At 40.3% G+C, this 19,964-nt stretch overlaps 1 protein-coding gene across 5 annotated transcripts in view; it reads right to left on the bottom strand.

Annotated features, from left to right (window-relative positions):
- The window catches only part of ZNF148 (zinc finger protein 148), a 64,207-nt gene that overhangs the window by 16,216 nt on the left and 28,027 nt on the right, over positions 1–19,964 (bottom strand). For 4 of the 5 annotated variants that reach the window (XR_008596523.1, XR_008596524.1, XM_054971474.1 and 1 more), the window contains exons 2-5: positions 11,280–11,625; positions 8,357–8,485; positions 5,883–6,006; positions 5,218–5,301 (exon numbers count right to left, since the gene is read on the bottom strand). Coding sequence is in view for 3 of the 5 variants with exons in the window: in XM_054971474.1 (XP_054827449.1) it covers positions 5,218–5,301; positions 5,883–6,006; positions 8,357–8,485; positions 11,280–11,609 (667 nt within the window). In the remaining 2 variants the exon portion in view is untranslated. The remainder of the gene's footprint in view (positions 1–5,217; positions 5,302–5,882; positions 6,007–8,356; positions 8,486–11,279; positions 11,626–19,964) is intronic. The other variant, XM_054971475.1, reaches the window with a different exon arrangement.

Raw genomic sequence — 19,964 nt, forward strand, 5'->3', positions numbered from 1 at the left:
ACTGATTTCTTGGACAATGGAGTTTCTCCCTTACAATCAGACCTTTGCAAAGGAGGAGTACAAAGCACTCCATGACAATCTACTTATTTCGTGGAAAATGGTGTCTCTCCCTTCCAGTCAGAAGCACAGAGCACTCCCCCCTCCATTCTCCCTCCCCGCTCCTTGGGAATGGACAAAGCGTTTTCTTCCCCCTCTGAATGTAGAAAGTCTGGGCTTGTTCAAGGTTCCATAGAATTCAAATCATTTGTACAATTTGCTTGAAACTTTGGAATTCATTGTTGGACAGACAGAAGCAGCCTCCTTGCAGTTTTGATAAAATCTAGTTGAAAAACAGTGATTTCAGCCCCCGCCCCCCAGAAACATTCCCCTGTAGAGAACAATGGACCTGCAATTACAATGGCTGGGGGAGGGACTTGTTCACGGGCCTGTAGAATTCAAACCCTTTGTCCAATTTGCTTGATACCTGGGTGGGGGGGTTACTAGACAGGCAAAAGCGCTGCTGCAATTTTGATGACATTTGGTTGAATAAAAAATGACTCCAGCTCCCCCACAAATAGTCCTCCATAACAAATAATGGCAGACTGACAGGGGTTCTGCAAAGGAAATCTTCATCACTGCATGAAAGAAAACAAATGGAAGATCACAACAAGGAAAAAAAATAGTCACTGTGAAAGTAGGAAAATGAAATTAATGTAACTTTTTTATACTAATGGCCAGCTGGAGCTCTCCTGCTGGTTGCTGCTTGATGGCCATTTTAAGGATTAGTAGAGAGAACTTAGTGTGGCTGTACAGAAAGTGACCTACTTCGTGGGTTTGTAAAATTGACCCCTTCATTCAAACAGCCTGAAACTTAGGGAGGCTTTAGATTAGAGGGAGGACTGAGTTCTGTGCAAATGTGGTGCCGTTCTTTTTATAAACCACTGCCCTAGACCCTCATATACATTCCCCACTGAAAATAATGGTCCTGGAACTCCAGTACCCCCCCCCCCCCAAAACACATGTATTTGAATCAGAACCAGTAATGTCCTACCCAGAACTAAGCAATCACCATAAAAATTTACCCCCTGAAGCACAGGTCCACAATTATAACAAAATTGGTCCACACCCCTAATGATGACTGAAGGGAGCCTCCATATTCAGATGCAGCAAACCTCTGAATACCAATGCTGGGAGGCAGCAGCAGGGGAGGGCCTGTGTTCAACTTACAATGCTTACACATACTTAGGATCTGTCAACAGTTAAAGTTTAATTAATCTGTACTAGGGGCATGCAATTCAGCTTGGGATATATCTGGATATATTCAAGAATATAAAGAAAACACATTTTAAAGGTTGAGCAGCTTGTCCCCCTCCTCTTTGCAGGCTTCCCAAGCTTCCCAGCCAACAGGAGGAGGGAAGAAGGAGGTAGTATTACTGTGTGTGTGTCTATGTCAGTGTTGCTTGCTTGCCATAGGCCACTGCCAGGTCTGGACGCTGCCTTGGTATTACTGGCTTGCTGGGTTGGATGCTGGATTATCTAGTTTGATGTTGGTTCTGTTGGGTTTGTAACACTGTCCCTTGCTTCAGTTTGGTTCTGATGTGAGTCTCTGGTTGACATTGGTTCTGTTGAGCTTGCATTGGCCCTGGGTTCTGCCTGGCATCTTTGAGTGACACTGGTTCTGTTGGCCTTGCAACAGTGTCCCTTGCTTCTGTTTGGTTCTGCTGATATTCTCTCGTTGGCCATTGGTTCTGGTGGGATTCTCTGGTTTAGTGTTGGCTCTGTTGGGCTTTGTTGGTTCAACTTGTATTGGGACTGGCTTTTGACCAAGAATTGCCCCTGTATGTTTGGTTAAGACTTCTTTGCCCTGGAAATCCTTGAATCCTACCCCCCACCTTAGAAGACAATTAAGAATGGTTGGGAGCACCTTGTTCATGGGCCCATAGAACTGGACTCTTAGGTCCAATCTTCTTGAAACTTGGGAGAGTCTTTAGTGGACAGGAAGCATTAAGTTCCCAGCAATTTTGGTGGAGTTTGCTTGAAAAATACTCCCCAGCACCCCCACCCCACAAAATATTTTCCCCCACAAGCAATAAATGCTCAAGTATATTCAGGATTTTCTAATAAGACAGAATACAAATAGAGAATCTGACCCAAATTTTAGAATGACCAAATATTTATGGTATTCCTGATATCTGGATCTGATTAAAACTTCTTTTTTTGCTGCACACCCCTAATCAGTACTAAATTACAGAGAATGCAGAAAATAACAATATGCTGCTGCATCATATCAAGACCAACACAGCCCAATAATGTTTGCAAGAATCCAGAAACAGTATGTGCTAGGCAGTTCAGCAGAAATTTGTCAGTGCAGCCGGCTTCATCCACAACCCACAAGCACTAGAACATTCTTCCACAATTACATATAATAAAGGAGATGAGCATTACAGTGTATCTGTTTTAGAGGACAAAAGATGGAAACTGAAAAACACCTTTAAAACTTTCCTCAAAGATCCATGCTGTTAGCACACCACAAAAGACAGACTTTTAATGACATGGCTTAAAAGAATATTTGCGGAAATCATTCATCAGTAGTTCCATGTATTTCTAGCATGGAAACCCTAATGGATGTTAACAGAGACCATTCAGCTGCTTTCTACTTGAGTATGTACAAAAACATGGCTATGGAATGAAATTTTGAAGGTGTTTTAGAGAATTTAAAGGCTGTCTTTGATAAACTGCTGCAAATTTCAACAGAGGCAGCATTCAGTAACCTTATTATCGACAGGTTTGGTCACCAGGAACACAGTAAAAATATTCTGTGATATGCACAGGCTTCTTACTAGCATAGCACTATCAATACAAAATATTTTTAATAAATGAAAAAAATGGGATTTGTAGGCCGAGAGCCGTGCCCCCAAATTTGTGCTGACAAAGGCTTCTAGGCGGGTGACACAGGCTCCACAAATGGCTAGAGGAATTGGAAGCCCCACCCAAGAGCAAGGAAGGAAGGACTGGGTAGGCTGCAGCACAGGGATGCTTCTGGGCCCACTGCATCCATCATGCAGCTCAGAGAGGCGGCAGTGTTTCACAACCAAGCCAAGACTGCAGGCAATCCCATGGATGAGGCTAACAGCATCCCCACTTCTCTCGGGTTGGCATGGACTAGAGAGGAGGCCCTTTAAGATAGCAGGGGAGAGAAAGGTAAAGCCTGGGCCGGGAACCCACCCACCTCTGTTACCACACCCAGCAGGACCATTCCCTCTCTCATGGGGCTTTAAATGAGACCAGGGCTGTTCCTCCCATAGGAAATCCCTTAAAAGGCAGGAAGCAGAGTAGCCAAGGAGGATGGGACAAACTTCTACCTCACAATCAGAGAAGGGGAGCAGAGCAAGGGGGAAGGGGGCTAGGATGATACAGAACCTCTCTTCTCCCCCAACAACTAAGGCTTTGCCTGTGCCCTGTTGCTAAAGGACAACGGAGGGTGTGGCAGCCACAGGCTCTGTCCTTCAGGAGTCACAGCCTGGCAATGCTATAAATCTAGTAGTGGAGGGGGGGCTGTCACATAGTACTGACATTATGTCTCGGCCTTTTTTTCACTTCTGACTGCAGTCTCCAGTGGCTACTTTTGATTTTAAAAAACTAGGGTAGATTACACAGAACAATAAAATTATAACATAGTTTGGCCAGCAGGGTATAACAACAACAACATTCAATTTATATACCGCCACTCAGGATGACTTAACACCCAAAGTTAAGTTGGTTTACAAAATATGTCATTATTATCCCCACAACAAAACACCCTGTGAAGTGGATGGGGCTGAGACAGCTAGATGCTGTGACTGACCCAAGGTCACCCAGTTGGCTTCAAGCGGAGGAGTGAGGAATCAAACCCAGTTCTCCAGATTAGAGTCCTCAGCTCTTAACCACTACACCAAACTGGTGCCAACTGGAATTACATCTTTCATAAACATACATACACAACTTTGTAATCTTTTGTTGTCCTTTCAAGCTCACAGTAAAGCTTGCTTTCTTTTCCAATCTCATTATTCCTGACTTCTGTCTTTAAAATGCCAAATTTCCTCATAAATATCTTCTTTTCCCCCTCCCATCTCATTATTTATCATCAGAAAAAAGCAAGATAAATCAGCTTATGCCATTTGAAAAGAAACCTACTTAACTGATTTCTGCAAGTTTACGGTATTTTCACAAGTGATGCTAAGAACCTATTTTAAGTGAACACACCAGACTCCTGAACGTTTGTAATGCGTTGTAAACTAAGTATTTCAAATGTTCTCTCATTTGAGATGCAATTCACAAAGTGAAAATTTTATTAGTATCACTTGTAAAAAACCTAATATTTATAGGCAGCAGAAAGGAATCCAGACATAAAAAAGAAAAGCATGGCTCTGAAGGAACTGAGGAGTCCAGTCTTACCAGTGTGAGTCCAAACACTGCCTAAGACTAGTAAAATAATAAGAAAGGACATACAAATTCCAAGGGTACCAAATATTTTTGCATACAACTTCCTATGCATTGGCGCGAAGACACATTGTAATTTGCTTTCTTGTTCACATATGCACACAAAGTATTAAACATTAGCAATTTAGCAGGTATGAAATTTTTTACCAAGCAACACACAGCATTTGCAAACTCTGTTTTTCTGAAAAGGAGGCTGAAAACTGGCATCCAGTTCAAAAGGACTGTAGTTGTAAATATTGACAGAGGTAATAAAAGGCCATGCACCAAAATGCCAAAAACCCATTGAAGTCAAGCCTGTTTACAGAATGTGGTTTTGCAGAAGTAGAATTTTAAAATAAACCAATGCAAAGTAACTATTTTTGCTTTAACTTTTCTTCTATTTGACTTGCTCAACCTCTCACTCTAATATAATTTTCTGTAAGCAATTTTTTAAAGTAGGATGCAAAGCAATACCTAAGGGGTTAGGCATTTTGGCCATTGTAGTTCTGAACATGTTCTTCTAACTATTTATCCAATAGAAAATTACAAGCTTTGCTCATTTCAGTTAACAGTATCCTGGCAACAAAAAAAGCAAAAGAAAGAGAGAGACAGAAAGAGAAGCAAAGCTGAAGCGTACATAAGCCTAATTTTCTCTTCTATAGAATTTTTGTAATGCATACATTAAAATAAAAGCTGCATATTCATCTCCCAATACTTGGGCCTTGTTTAGGAAAAGCTGTTTAAGCACACCAGTAAAGATACTCAAGGAACTATACTCACCAGTATGAATCTTCTCATGTCTCTGTAGCAGGTACTTCTGTATGAAACGCATGTCGCATTGACTGCACTGAAATGGTTTTTCACCTTAAACAATATAATTCCACATCTGTAAGTTAAAAGCTACAAACATTCGTTTCTAACAAATACTGTTGAGGAAGAAAACAGTTGCTTATTGCAATCCAGCATCTGAGTGGATTCCAGAATATCTTAGTACAGAAAAGCCTGCCTAAAAAATGGTAAGTACTACAAATCCTGGCGGCCTGTAATGCTGATAGAAAAATGAAACTCATGAAAAAATCAGCATTGCAAGATGCTGGAAAGTAACATATAATCTAACATAATATTAAGCATCTCTTTCAGCCATCCGGACTACAGATCTCTTGCTGGCCAAATAAGAAAACAAAACCTATTTTATAATCAAAGCAACTAGAAATTGGGCTACTTATGAGCCTACTACAGAAAGCAAAGAAACACAGTTAAGTCTGAATTTCTTCTTTTCAGGTATTTTTGACACTTTGGTGCATGGAATACTTAAAATTAGATGCCATGTTTCCTGCACTTTGGAATATAAAATATATATTATTAGGCATTACTCAGTGCATTCATTGTTTAAGATTCAGCAGTTCTTCAGATAACAGCAAAGAGAACATAAATTCAAGCAGTACCTGTATGAATGAAGACATGCCTCTGCAAATGGTAGTTGGTTCTAAAGGCAGCATTGCAATGCTCACAAATGTGAGATTTGGTAGTTTTCAGACCCAGTGATCCATCCTCATTTATTGTAAGGATCTATTTTGAAAAGGGAAGAATTTAGTCTTACATTTGCCTCTGAAGGAATTTTATCATATCTAAACACTCCCATGATTGAGAAAAACAAGGACTTCAAGACAAAACTACAATGCCAAATAGCAGAGACATTGTTGACATTATTCTCAAGTGACTATTTCCTCAAGTAACACTGTTTAATCTTACCTTTTTCAGATTTACAATATAAATCTGAAACATATGTATGAATAAAATATTATACAAAGTAGTAAAATGCTTACTCTGAGGAAAAAATGTTTTAAAATATTGTTCAAGCTCCAGTTCTCTAGTCTCCTATCACAGAAGGAGCATAGTCCCATGTGCAATTATGTTCCAAAAGTATTTATTCAAACGGCCGTAGAAAGGAGCAGAATTCCAGATACAACAAAATTTAGATGGCCACCTGAGTTTTAACAATTTTATTACCTCAAAATGAAACAATTAGGTTTTAGGGTTTTTGTAAACTGATATTGGTCCCCAGAACCGTACATGTGCTTATTAAATTACAAATTTATACAAATGACTTTATCACTTTATGAACAGAACTTTCAACTGAAAACCTTACAATGTTTCAGTCTTAATTACACATAATAATTTGCATTTTACAAACATATGTTTTAGACTCATACACCTAGAACAGCAGAAAAAACTACATTATTAGAGATACTTGCCTCTAAAAGAAATCTAGTCTGTCTTGAAAGTTAGCTATCAATATGACTTCTCCCTTATTTCTAGCACAAACAGTAAATAACTCTCAAAAACTTTACAAAGTTTCCTTCCACTGCAGAATGTGTATAAATTTTTATGCTCTAGTAAGTTGAAGTTGAAAACTCAATACTAGAAAACATCTCTTCAGTACCCATCCTGCTTATCAAGGCTGTGGCACCTTTCAACACACTACTAGGAACATTTGAAGGACAACTTCACAGAAGCAGAAGAGTAGATTTCTTCCATCATTCTTAAAATAAAAATGAATGAAATACAAATGAAACAGCCATATGGAAACAGTTGCTAATTGTTGCTGCATATAATTTGTGAATACCTCAAGCATTGCTAATGGGAACACCACTGGAATTCATAGGCTGCTAAATCTTTATTGAACCTCTGAAAGCAAAGCAGCATTTCCGAGTGGTAACCAATGAAGACAACAAATCTGAGATTGACTTTTTTTAAAAAAGTCAGGGGTAGGTGCTCCCAGGAAAGCCCCTTCTGCACCAGGAACGTAACTCCTCGCTTTCCCTGAACTCAAACCGAAAGACATTAAATCAGCTTGTATGTGGCTGTTCACACTTCTCAGAGCAACAATAAATCGCTGGCAAAGCTCCATTCCTGCCTCCTTCTCTGTTGACCCCAAGCATCTGTTTCTCCAGCAGGGAATAAAAAGAGAATCTAAAATTTGATTATTTCTGATACCCAGATATTTAGCCCTCTATACAATATTCCCACGAGTGCCAAAGCAAAAAGAATAAAAAGGGAACTTCCCTCTGCCTGCTTTCAAACTAGCGATTCATCAATCCTGCGCTGGACCTAATCTTTTTTTTTTTTTAAACAGGAAATAGGGGAAGGGGGAAGAAAGGAGGGTAGAGGGAATGGCTGGCTAGACAAGAGTAGCCAATCACAATGCAGTGGGCTGGCAAATGGCAGAAGAGGGGGGGGAGAAGGTGGAACATCAAAAACGGAATAAAGAGTATGCATGGGGAAACCGCCTACCACAAAGTGAATTTAAAAAAAAAAAAGTCAGAGTATAGGTGCTCCCAGGAAAGCCAGGGGAAAGCCACATAGTGGCTGGAGTGACTACTCATGGTAGCAAATCTGGTGCAGATGGTCATGAAAAAACGCTACAGTATGGGAACTGAACAGGTGAAATTGACTCGGCTATAACCCTGAAAATTGAGTTTTACACTTTAAAAACCTGAGTTAGATATTAATATGGTTTCTTTCAAATGAAATGCCTGTGGATGTAAAACAATCACTTAATTTCAAATGTAACCAGTAATTAATCTCAGCACTAATGCAAGTTTAATCAAAGACAGTTATCACAAACACTTTGTTATCTGATTAATCCTAATATTAGAATGCCTCAAAAAGCTGTGTTAAAACTACATGAAGTATTTATAGAAGAAATTGCCTGGAAAGGCTGACGTTAAAAGCATGCTGAACAATCAAACTGTGAAAGGTTGAGATAAACACATTGAATATCCTAATGCAGTGCTTTGGGACTGTAGTAATGTGGTTGAATCTGCCATTATCAAATAACAATATTTCCAAATACTACAAAATCCTGGCAAATTACCAGACTGCTTTCAAGGCTGATTTCCACCTATCACTGTCTTACCTTTGCTGGTGACCGCTGTTTCCTTTTCTTCTTTTTTTGCAAATCTAGCCCCTCCCGTAGTAGTTTTTTGTCTCTTTTCTGCTGTTCTGCTACATCAGTAAAGGTAATTTCTTGTTTTACGCTTATCTGCTAAAATATCAAGTGCCAACATCAGATAACATATCATAATAATGAGAGACATTTTGAAAATCTTTTTTAAAAATTGATTCATTTAATGCTGTTTTTATGGGAGGAACCACTGATATACATTTTATGTTTATAAAGCATTACCTTGATGCATTCCTTTTTTTATATCTTTCAATAGAGATGGTCTTTTATTACTTGGATTGTGTGCCATGTGTAATTAAACTTTTAAAAAAGAAATTTCACCACATAAGACACTTCATAATGATCTCATTCATACCTCTGATAACAACAATATTCCCTGACTCAATTCCTACCATATGACGGGAATGAGCAACATGTCAAGGACACCTACTGAGACCATGGGTGACCTAGCATATAGACTTGGAGGGACGGAGGGGAGCCCTCTGGAACAATCACCTACTATAAGAATTTCAAGCCCATTACAAAGACCAAAGAAAATGGGATGGCAGCAATTCTATATGTTTAAGTATGGAACAACCATGATCACATAGAAAGAGTGAAGAAATTCAAGAAAGCATTGGATTTAACAGCAAAGTAGTGGAAGGGTAAGGAACACAAAATCCTTCACCTACCTGTGGTTTAATTCCCAGCAGCCCCAAACACCTTTCCGCCAGCTGAGAACTCTGGAACCTGGCTAGTGGCAAATGCTTGGGAAGAAGACCCACAGGGAGATAAGTCAGGGGTAGGGGTGTGCATCGGGGAAATATTCGGTTTTCCTGCTTCAGGATTACCCGAAGCGGGAAAAAGATATGGAATAACTGAAGCAGGAAAAATATTCGGAATAACCCGAATCAATTTTGGGTTATTGGAAATTGCTTCGGTATGCTTCGAAATGATTCGGAGCATATCGAAGTGAGACCCCCCACCTCCACCCTGAGCCCCTCTTCCCCCAACCCCAACCCCAATTACCTTTCCCGAATGCCGCAGCTGGCACCTCTACTGCCCGCGCTGCTGCTCTGGCCGCCACGGCAGCCAGCAGGGCAGCGTAGAAGGCCGCAGCTGGCACCTCCGCTGCCCGCGCCACCGCCGCAGCCAGCAGGTGGAAGGCCGCAGCTGATGCCTCTGCTGCCTGTGCCGCCGCCGCAGCCAGCAGGACAGCGTGGAAGGCTGCAGCCGGTGCCTCTGCCACCCGCGCTGCCACTTCAGCCACCGCGGCAGCCAGCAAGGTGGCAGGGAAGGCCACCGCCAGTGCTGCTGCTTCCACCGCCGCCAGGATACCACAGGTAAGTGGGGTGGGGGTGGGAGGGAGCCCTTTAAAAAGGCCCCGAAGCTTCCTGAAGCAATCCAAATGGCCCTGATTCAGAAATACTGAATCTTTACGAATCGCACACCCCTAGTCAGGAGTGGGATGGAAGGTTTACACTACTCATCCATGTGTCCACTTGTTAAAATCAGATGTATCATTCAACCTCCTCTTTCTACATGTTTGGAGCACAAAGAATTGCTGTCATTATATCTGTTTTGTTCTACATTTTCCAAATGAAACCTAATACATAACTTGACAAAAATCCTAACATCAGCAAATCTTTAATTGCTTCAATTATACTAAGAATTTAGACTACCATAGTATTAGTTTCAAAGCACTCTGTTAACTTTCAAATACATTTTAAAGGCTCCTTACACCAAAACCTTATCAATGTAAACAGTATTTTCATTCACCAACAGCCCAAGAAGCTAATTCTTGCACTTTAGGAACCCTACTACTTCTAAATTTACACCTCAATACCAAGAATAAATTGCATTAAAAGTTCAGTAATCTCATCACACACTATTTCTAAACACAGCTGCAACAACATTTTACATTCCAGTAGGTCGCTCTGTTGGTCTGCAGTACAACAGCAAGATTTGAGTCCAGTGGAACTTTAGAGACCAACAAGATTTTCAAGGCATAAGTTTTAGACAGTCAAAGCTCCTTTCTTCAGATATGAAAGCTATCAAAAGAAGGAAGCTTTGACTCTTGAAAGCTTATATCCTGAAAATCTTATCAGTCTCTAGGATGCCACTGGATTCAAATACTAACATTTTACATTGCTGATTTGCTTATCAGCAGTCAAGGTGCAGGAGGAATGCAGACATTCAAAATCAAATGAGCAAAGTCTACATAATCTATTCTTATTATAAGAAAATGTTACTCAGCCTTATTTTACAACTTTAGAAATTATTATTATTAGAAAAAGTAATTAAATGTTGTTGAAGCTCACTTTTTTGTAACATCCTATAGCAATCATCCTCTCTTCTTTCCTTGTTGCTAGTCACTAAAAAAACTTGAGATCCTGAAATGCAATTTGCAAACTGAATCTGTCATTGAATTTCATCTGTCTCTCTCCATTGTAAAAAATGAAATAAGGTAGCTATGAGACATTAATTTTTCCATTATAATTTGGATCAATCTCTGTCTCAATCGCATAAGCCAATATCAGAGAATTAACAGGTTAAAGACTCTACAGTTTTTTGTCTAAAATACTCTGATTTGGCTTTGCTAAGTAACACTCAATATACTAAGCAGAGTAACACTCTTCTAAGCCCATGGGCTTCAATTGTCTTAGAAGGCTATAATTGTTTAAGATTGCATTTTAAAAGAGCAGGTCTACTCAGCATCCTATTCAGGTGGTCAACAAAATGGGGCTTATTCCCAGGAAAGCATTCTTAAGTGTGCTATAATTTTTTTGTCTTAATTTGTTGTTTCTGCCATATTATAAGGATTCATAACTTGGTAGAAGTCAGTAATAGGATGTCCTCAACTCTATGTGTAAAACTAACTACAGAAAATGCTTACGGGGACATTAACTGCATACTGAAGCCCTTGGGGAAGCCTGTCCTGTGCCTCCATCTCGTCATCATTTTTCACCGTCTCTTCATGTACCATGAGTTCATCATGTGGGATCATTTCTTGTTGCCGAAGCTCACTTTCTTGTAACACTTCATCTGCAGAAAGAATTTCTTGGTGTGCTATTGTCCGGTCTTGAAGCACTGCTTCCTGCCGTTCCCCAGAAATGACTGACTGGTCAGATGAGGCACCCATTCCAACCATATCCCTGGATGACTGCATTTGCTCTATGTTACCACATTTGAGAAACAATCCTCCCAGCTTATCTTCAATGTTCATTCTTAAGTGCAATAACCTAAAAAGAGAAACTAAGTCAGCAAACTGAAGAGTGAAGTTTACTTCAATACTTACATTTTTAACACATGAGCACACAATGGGTTGGATCTAAATTTTCTGTTCCATTAAAGGTAAAGCCTATCACATAACAGAATGCATCTACTCTAGAGATCTTTGTGTTTTTCTGAACTAAGCAATTCATTCCATATTATCCAGCTCTCTTGGATCTCAGAGATAAACTCTTGGTAGTTTTTTTTTCAACCACTACCACTTTCCTGCCACTACTTGTAGCAATTCCTCAGATTTATCAGACAAACTGTTTCAGGTCAGCCTATAAATCATCTCTTAAATGTATGTCTTCAGACATGTGTCTGTGACAAAAGCCTACGATTCCTCCAACAGTGTGTCTGATGGAGTAGGGGAGTGGCTTGTAAGGAATATAATGCCCAAAGTCTCTCTCAGAGTGCCAAAATTGGAATGATTTTTATTCTATGCACACACAGAACAGATATTGGAAAAAATCTACAAAAGAGGGCAGGATACTGTGGACAGATGGCCAAGATGAGACAACTACAGGCTGATTCTCTCTTCTCCCACCCATCTGGGATGCTGTGTCCATTTTTGTGAAATTTGTTTTTGTGCTTTACTATAAACTAGAAAAAAGGATCTGTTTTCTGTCTGAAACATACCACTCTTCTATAACAGAGCCTTTTGACAATGCAAAAAGCTTGCTCCTGCAAAATAGGTGCATTTGTCTTAGAGATGTAATGGTGGGGGGATCAAGAAGGGATTATTTTGAGGACTTTTTTCTATTTTTTCCAACAACATAACTGAGTTTCAGTCCATGATCCATCAGTGCAATAATCAGGAATATTTCCCACATCCCCCATTATCATTCAACCCAAAGAAAGTTGATTTCTTGGTTGTGGGACCCACATGGACTAGCAGAGCTCCCAAACCATGTGATTATTAGTCCAAATTGCTTCCCAGTGGGGAATGATGGGGAGGGGGCATGGGGAATTCCTGTGAATATCAGCACTTCTCTGGATAGACTGTGGGATTCAACTTATTGGAAATTTTGAAGAGTACTGAAAAAACTCTAGAGAATTTTTTTTCTGTTTTGGAAGGAATTAAATGCTTTTTGAGACAAAGTTTTATTCACTCAACATATGGTATGAAGATTTTAATGTAAAAATCTAAAGTATTAGACACTGACAATTCTTGAGATTACTGCAGACATATGCAACATATTTTCGATTACATATTTATTATGTCATTGTGACTAAATTTTCCCGCAATTAATTTGCTATTATGTATACGATAATACACTATTGGAGTTCAGTGTTACATTGAAGAGTTTAACTTGCTATCCAAATATTTTGCTTGTTATATTTTAACTGTATGAGACAGTTTTTCTCCAAATCATAGACATCCTTTCATTTATTACAACTCTGTGTTTTTTGTTTCCTGCTCTTTTTTCCTACCAGTACTTGGTTGGTTGGAGGAGAGAGGAGATATTTATCTCCCTATCTGTTCAACCTATATGCCAAACATATCATATGGAAAGTTGGATTAGATTTAGAAGAAAGTGGAGTGAAAATTAGTGGAAGGAACATTAACCATTTGAGATAATGGAGATGATGCTACATTTCTGGCAGAAAATAGTGAAGATTTGAAATGGCTACTGATGAAAGTTAAATAATAAAGTGTCAAAGCAGGATTACAGCTGAACATCAAGAAGACAAAAGTAATGACTACTGAGAAATTTTAAAGCTGACAATTAAGAAACCAAAATTGTTAAAAATTTTATATTCCTTTTATATTCAATCATCAAACAAAAGCAAGACTGCAACCAAGAAATCAGAAAATGAATGAGACTTGGAAGAGCAACTATGAGGGAACTAGAAAAGATCCTTAAAGATAAGGATGTTTCTCTGGGGAACAAGATCAAGATAATCCACGCTATGATATTCCCCATTACTATGAGCCGAACTAAACATGACGAGTTACTAGAGTTCAACACGTCTGCTTACCTCAAGGTTTGATGGGAAGTGTAGGTGTCCTTGCAGCTTTAAGTTTAACATTTACAGAGCAGCAGGGAGGGAAGTGCAGGCGTGGGGCTCTTGCCGGGTGCCCCCCTTCTGCTCCGCTGGGTGGGGGGGTTCACGGCCCCTCTCCTGCCCCCCTTCCCCACACAGCAGACAGGGTGCCTGGCTGCTGCTAGCATGGCTTCAGGCGGGGGCCGGGTGAAGAGGTCAGCAGATAGGGCGCCCAGAGTGTGGCTGCATCTCCCCCCCCTGCTTGCCCGGCCCCCGCCCAAAGCCACGTGGCCAGGAGCTGCATAGCCCAGCATCGCTCTGCCTTTCCCCCCGCTCGCCCGGAGCGTCGTTTAATCTCCCCTGCACCGCTCGCCCAGCCCCCGCAGAGCAATGTCAGGCTATGCAGCTCTGGGCCATGCAGCATGGCTTCGGGCAGGGGCCAGGCCAGCAGGAGGGGAAATGCAGCGGTGCTCCGGACAAGTGGGGGGAAAGGCGCCCGGAGCGTTGCTGCTGACTGGAAGAAAATTTATTCATTTGAAATGTAGTGCTGGAGAGTTTCATGGATACCATGGAAGGCCAAAAAGACAAGTAAGTGGGTTCTAGATTAAATCAAGTCTGAATTCTCCCTAGAAGCTAAAATGACAAAACTGAGGCTATTGTACTTTGGTCACATCATGACAAAACAAGACTTTCTGGAAAAGTCAATAATGCTAGGAAAAATGGAAGGCAGCAGGAAAAGAGGAAGACCCAAGCTTGACTCAAAAAAGGAAGCCACGTCCTACAGTTTGCAAGAACTGAGCAAGTCTGTTAATGACAGGATATTTTGGAAGTCTTTCATTCATAGGGTCACCGTAAGTTGGAAGCGATTTGACAGCATATAACATACACACACACTTAGTTGGTTGCTTAAAATCCCCCAGCTCCAGACAGCCCCTGATTCTGGTACAATGTTACACCACCAAAATCCCTAGCACAGAACACAGATCAGCTCAATTCCATGGGGCCAATGTATGGGGGGAAAGCTAACTGCTCTCCACCTCTCCCATCTAGGGCTGTTAAGCAGAATTCTCTTAATTCCTCTTTGCCAAACTTCTCCCTAAATCCAGCAATCCATTTCTCTTCCTCTTTTTAGAAGTTTGAGTCGGCTTTGAATCAATTCCTCTTTCAAGAAAAGTAAGATTCAATTTAAATCTCTAAGAAATATTGTATTTATTTCAGTATGGCTGAAAAATTAAGAACACAGTGAGCCATTAAACAAAAATTAAATAAAAGCCAGGACTTGTCAGTAGGGATGTGTGCTTTGGGTTTGGGATCCAGGTTTTTAACCTGAATCAGGCCCAATTTGGATGTTTTGGCATTCCCGAATCAGCCTCAACATCGCTTCAGGAATGCAGAAGTAAAGCTTACTGAAGTGCTTCGGAATGCTTTGGTAAACTTCAAGTAGTATGGAAGCAGTTTTTCCCTTACTGTTCCGGCAAGAGGAAACAGTGCTTCTGCGGCTAGAGGGGCTTTCTAGGTGGCAGGGGGTGGTACTTTGCAAGCAAAATGCACCAAATTTGCAGGGGACCTTCTCCTAACCCTCCTCACACGATGACCCAAGTTTCAGGGAGATCGGACTTCGGGGGCCCATGTTATGGCCCCCAAAGAAGGTGCTTCTATCCACTGCCGATTTCCATTATTCTCTATGGGGAAAATGAGGGAGTGGTTATTAGGTGGCTGGGGGTGGCATTTTGCAAGCAAAATGCACCAAATTTGCAGGGGACATACACCTACCTGTCTTCTCACTATGACCCAAGTTTCAGGGAGATTGGACTTTGAGGGCCATGTTATGGTCCCCCCCCCAAGAAGGTACCCCATCCACTGCCAATCTCCATTATTCTCTATGGCTGATGGGAGGGAGAGGAGAGAGTTGGAGTAAGGTGAGTCAGAAGAGGGAGAAGGCCAATCTGAGAGTGGCCAATCCTGCAGCAGTTCTCCTTCCAGACAATAGAGAGTCGCTGGGAGTGCCTTTTTAAAAATGCTGCAAGAATTTAAATTGGAGGATGGGGCACCTTCTTTGGGGGGCTATAATATGGCCCCCAAAGTCCAATCTCCCTGAAACCTGGGTGGTCATGAGACGACAGGTAGGTGTATGTCTCCTGCAAATTTAATGCAATTTGCTTGCAAAATGCCACGTCAGAACCCCTCTCCCCATTTCCCCCATGAGGAATAATGGAGCTTGGCAATGGCACCTTCTTTGGGGGGGAGTAACATACACCCCAAACTCCAATTTCCCTGAAACCTGGATCATCATGAGAAGAGGGTTAGGAGAGGATCCTCTGCAAGTTCTAGGTCCAACCACCTAGAAACCACCCCCCGATTACCCCTTCTTTGGGGGTAATCATGGCCAATCTCCCTGAAACTTGGGTGGTCATGAGAAGAGGTAAGGAGAGGGTCCCCCCCCACAAATTTAGAATTATTAGATAAGAAAATGCCCCCTAGGCCCCTGGATAGCTGGGAATGGCATTTCCCAATGGAAACACTGCTCGAATCTTACCTAACAATCTCGAAGCAATTTAAATACCTGAAGCTGGAGCAGCTTGCCGTTTCGGGCTTCAAGTTTATCCAAAAAATTTTCCTGCTTCGGTAAACCCAAAGCAGAAACCCAAATCTTTTTTTGGTGCACACTCCTACTTGTCTGAACATATCCTTGCTGCATCAGACTGCTTTTATTCTTTGTATCATATTACAGTGACACAACAGGCAGAAATCCTCAGATGAAGAAATCTACACGATCACATAGCAAAAATCAAAAACCCCTCTAAAGATAAACTAATGAGAAATCAATTATAACTCCTCTTTGGAAAGAGGAATAGGGAGTAAGAACCAATTGCTATATCCGAAAAAGAAAATTTCAGAAAAAGTAATTTCAACCCTCCATAGCAACCAATCATAGCCCTCCTGAAATAAATTATAATTATTATAAATTATAATTATATTGATTTATTATAATGTATTGGTTTAATTGAATTATTTATACTATTTTATTCCATATATTATACTATTTATACTATTTTAAATTACGATATAATTATATTATTATAATTCAATAAATTCAATATAAGTCAATAAATAATTGAAAAAATTCCACCATAGCCCAAATGCCAAGTTACCAATGCATTTAGATATTTCCTTGTGGACCTAATATGCTTTGATGCATGCCAAATATGCTTTGTTGAATGAAATGAAAACGCACATACATTAAGGTTTCTTTTCATTGTTTGTTTATAGGTTAACTTTACACCACTCAATGGTGGTACATGAACTTATTTCTTAACCAGTTGCTTTCTATACTGGCTACAATATTTAATGAAATTGGGCTTTTTAAAAAGCAATAATGAAACAATGAGAAATTGGAGACAGGTTACATTAGTGTAAGAGGTTAGCTTTTATTGTGATAATAACCAGAGTCACAGCTACATTTATTTATATACTACAACACTTTTGTCATAACTTTAATAAAATTAACATTAACAGCCAAGGGAGAGAAGAAACATTGTTTTGTTTGCCTAACACTGTACAGCAAAAAGCCCTTATAGGCACTCCATCTCAGGACACAGACATCAAAGGAGAGATCCTACTCCGCCATGGAGAATACAAGGACAATGTGCACAATAGATCAATAGTGGAATTCTGGGGAAAATGGAAAGATTTCTCTGATTGCTTAGGTTAAAACTAAATTAAGGTAATTATGTTATAAAGATAAAACACAGGAGAAATGATTAATTAAAAATTATTGATATTAAAGTTTGGGTATAAGCAACTAAGGAGAGGGATGAGAGTTATTATATAATTTAGTTGTGCTGTTATATACTCTATCTTTCTATTACCTCAATCTAAATTTAAATGTAGTGCTTGTATAAGTTTCTATGTGCTTTCTATTGTTATGTCTTTTCTTTTTAAATAAAATTTTTACTTTTAAAAAAAGAGAGAATGCAAGGACAATGCACCCCAAATAGTTAAAGGAGGAGGAGTTCCAGTCTCACCTACAACTACTGCAACCATCTTTCTTCCCCCAGTATATATTCTGTGCATTGCCTTAACTATCTTGACCCCCACAAGACTTGCTAGCAGTGTGTGTACAGTACCGAGAAGTAGAGAATGACAGACAGGTTGGTACTCAGTTTGATGTAGTGGTTAAGAGCGCAGGACTCTAATCTGGAGAACTGGGTTTGATTCCCCACTCCTCCACTTGAAGCCAACTGGGTGACTTTGGGTCAGTCACAGCTTCTAGGAGCTCTCTCAGCCCCTCCCATCTCACAGGGTGTTTTGCTGTGGGGATAGTAATGACATACTTTGTAAACCGCTCTGAGTGGGCGTTAAGTTGTCCTGAAGGATGGTATATAAATCAAATGTGGTTGTTATTATTATTATTACTCCAATACCAAGCAAGGGTCACTCCCTCCTCTGAAGGTGGGGGACAGAGGAAATGCCTTGCAGAATAAGACCCCATGGAGCAACCAAGTGAACAGGGCAGACACAGTTCCACTGTAACTCTCCAGAAGGGCCTAATAGTTTGTTTACTATTTATTTATTGTAGTAGCAGTAGTAGCAGCAGTAGTAGCAGTAGTAATAGTAGTAGTAAATTGCTACTTATTTATTTATAGTATTTGTGTGCTGCCTTTCTACCCAAATAGGGTCCCCAAGGTGGCTAACATTAAAATGTGTTTTAAAAATTTAAAACATTTTAAAACAATTTAAATTTAAAACGTTTAAAATAGTATAAAATAATTCAATAAAAACATAACACAAAGAACAGGAAGGAGGTCCAATAGCAGTTACTGATGTTTGCCAAACCAAACAAAGAAGTCTTCACTGCTGGTGGAAAATAGCAATAGACGGAGAAAGACAAATCTTCCAGGAGAGATCCCAAAGTTTTGGTGTCATGACTGAGAAGGTCCTTTCTCAGATTGCCACCCATCTAGTCTCAGATAGTTGGGGCACACAAAGCAGGGCCAACAAAAATGACCAGATTGGATGGGTCGGATCATATTGGAGAAAGCGGTCCTTAAATTATGCTTATTGTTAAGGGATTTTTCTGTGGACTCCTCTCCTAAAATCCTATGTGAGCATTATTGAAGCTGAACACCCACACAAGAAGCAAATTTGCCTCGGCAAAAAGTCTATCTCTTTGTATCACTGTGTTTGGTGTCTTGAATATGTTTGGGTAAGTAGTAGTAGGGGATCTTATAATTTACAGCAGAATTTTTTTAAAAATTCTCCTATCACTTATCTAAACCATACAGGGCTTTAAGGGTGAATACCGGGACCTTGAATTGGACACAGAAGAAAATTTGGAGCCAGTGCAGATAGAATAAAACCGGAATGATATGGTCCCTATGACCCACTTGAGTCAACATACTGCAGCAATCTAATCTCGATTTTACTAGGGCATATACTACAGCCCTAAGATTCTTCCTGCCCATGAAGGCACCCCTGCCAACCACTGCCACATATTTATCTAGCAAAAGGCCTGGGTCCAGCAGCATTCCCAAATGACAAACCTGCTCCTTTAGGGAGACATAGTTATGCTACATCCCCCAGCAAGAGCAGCCTACTATGTGGTAACCCCCTCTAAGGAAGGGGGCAACCACAGACCTTGCCTGAGCTCCATGTGCAGGAATCTGGTGGTCACTTGGTCTTTGCTGTCTGGAGGAGTCTTTTTATTTTTATTTTATTCCATTTATATTCCGCTGTCCCTGCAAGCGGGCTCAGAGCAGATCACAGATGGTAATAAATACAATAAAAACAGATTGTATAAATTAGATTAAAACAATAAAATCTAAGACAATCGCATCCATATTGCACATCCAGCAAGCATTAGGACCCATCCGTGGAGCAGGGTGGCCAGCTACCAGATGTGTTTGTTTTTGCCTGTGTTTGTTTTTACTAAGTAAGCTACAGGAGTATGAGAATGTTGTGGCTGCATACAAAGAAGTAACACAAACATAGCTTAAAGAATGCCTAACACTGTTTTCTGCACCTCTGAAAAACAGGGGCATCTCAGGAACAGTGTGGGATATATCAAACTGTGCTGCAGCCTAAGGGGGGAATTCAAAGAAATCATATGCCCTCCTTTCTTGAGCTAAACTTCACAGGACTGCAGTGAAGATAAAATGGAGGATGATATAAGCCACTTTGAGTCACCACTGGAGAAAAAGCTGGGAGTATAAATGAACAAAAGTGCTTCTTTTTGCACAGGGGCACCTTTGGATTCAATCAACTGATATGAATCAGATCTTGGACAAGCAGGGTCAATCCTGGTTAGTACTTAAACAGG

The sequence above is a fragment of the Eublepharis macularius genome, chromosome 2 (genome assembly GCF_028583425.1).
Source record: "Eublepharis macularius isolate TG4126 chromosome 2, MPM_Emac_v1.0, whole genome shotgun sequence".
In the NCBI taxonomy this organism is placed as follows: domain Eukaryota; kingdom Metazoa; phylum Chordata; class Lepidosauria; order Squamata; family Eublepharidae; genus Eublepharis; species Eublepharis macularius.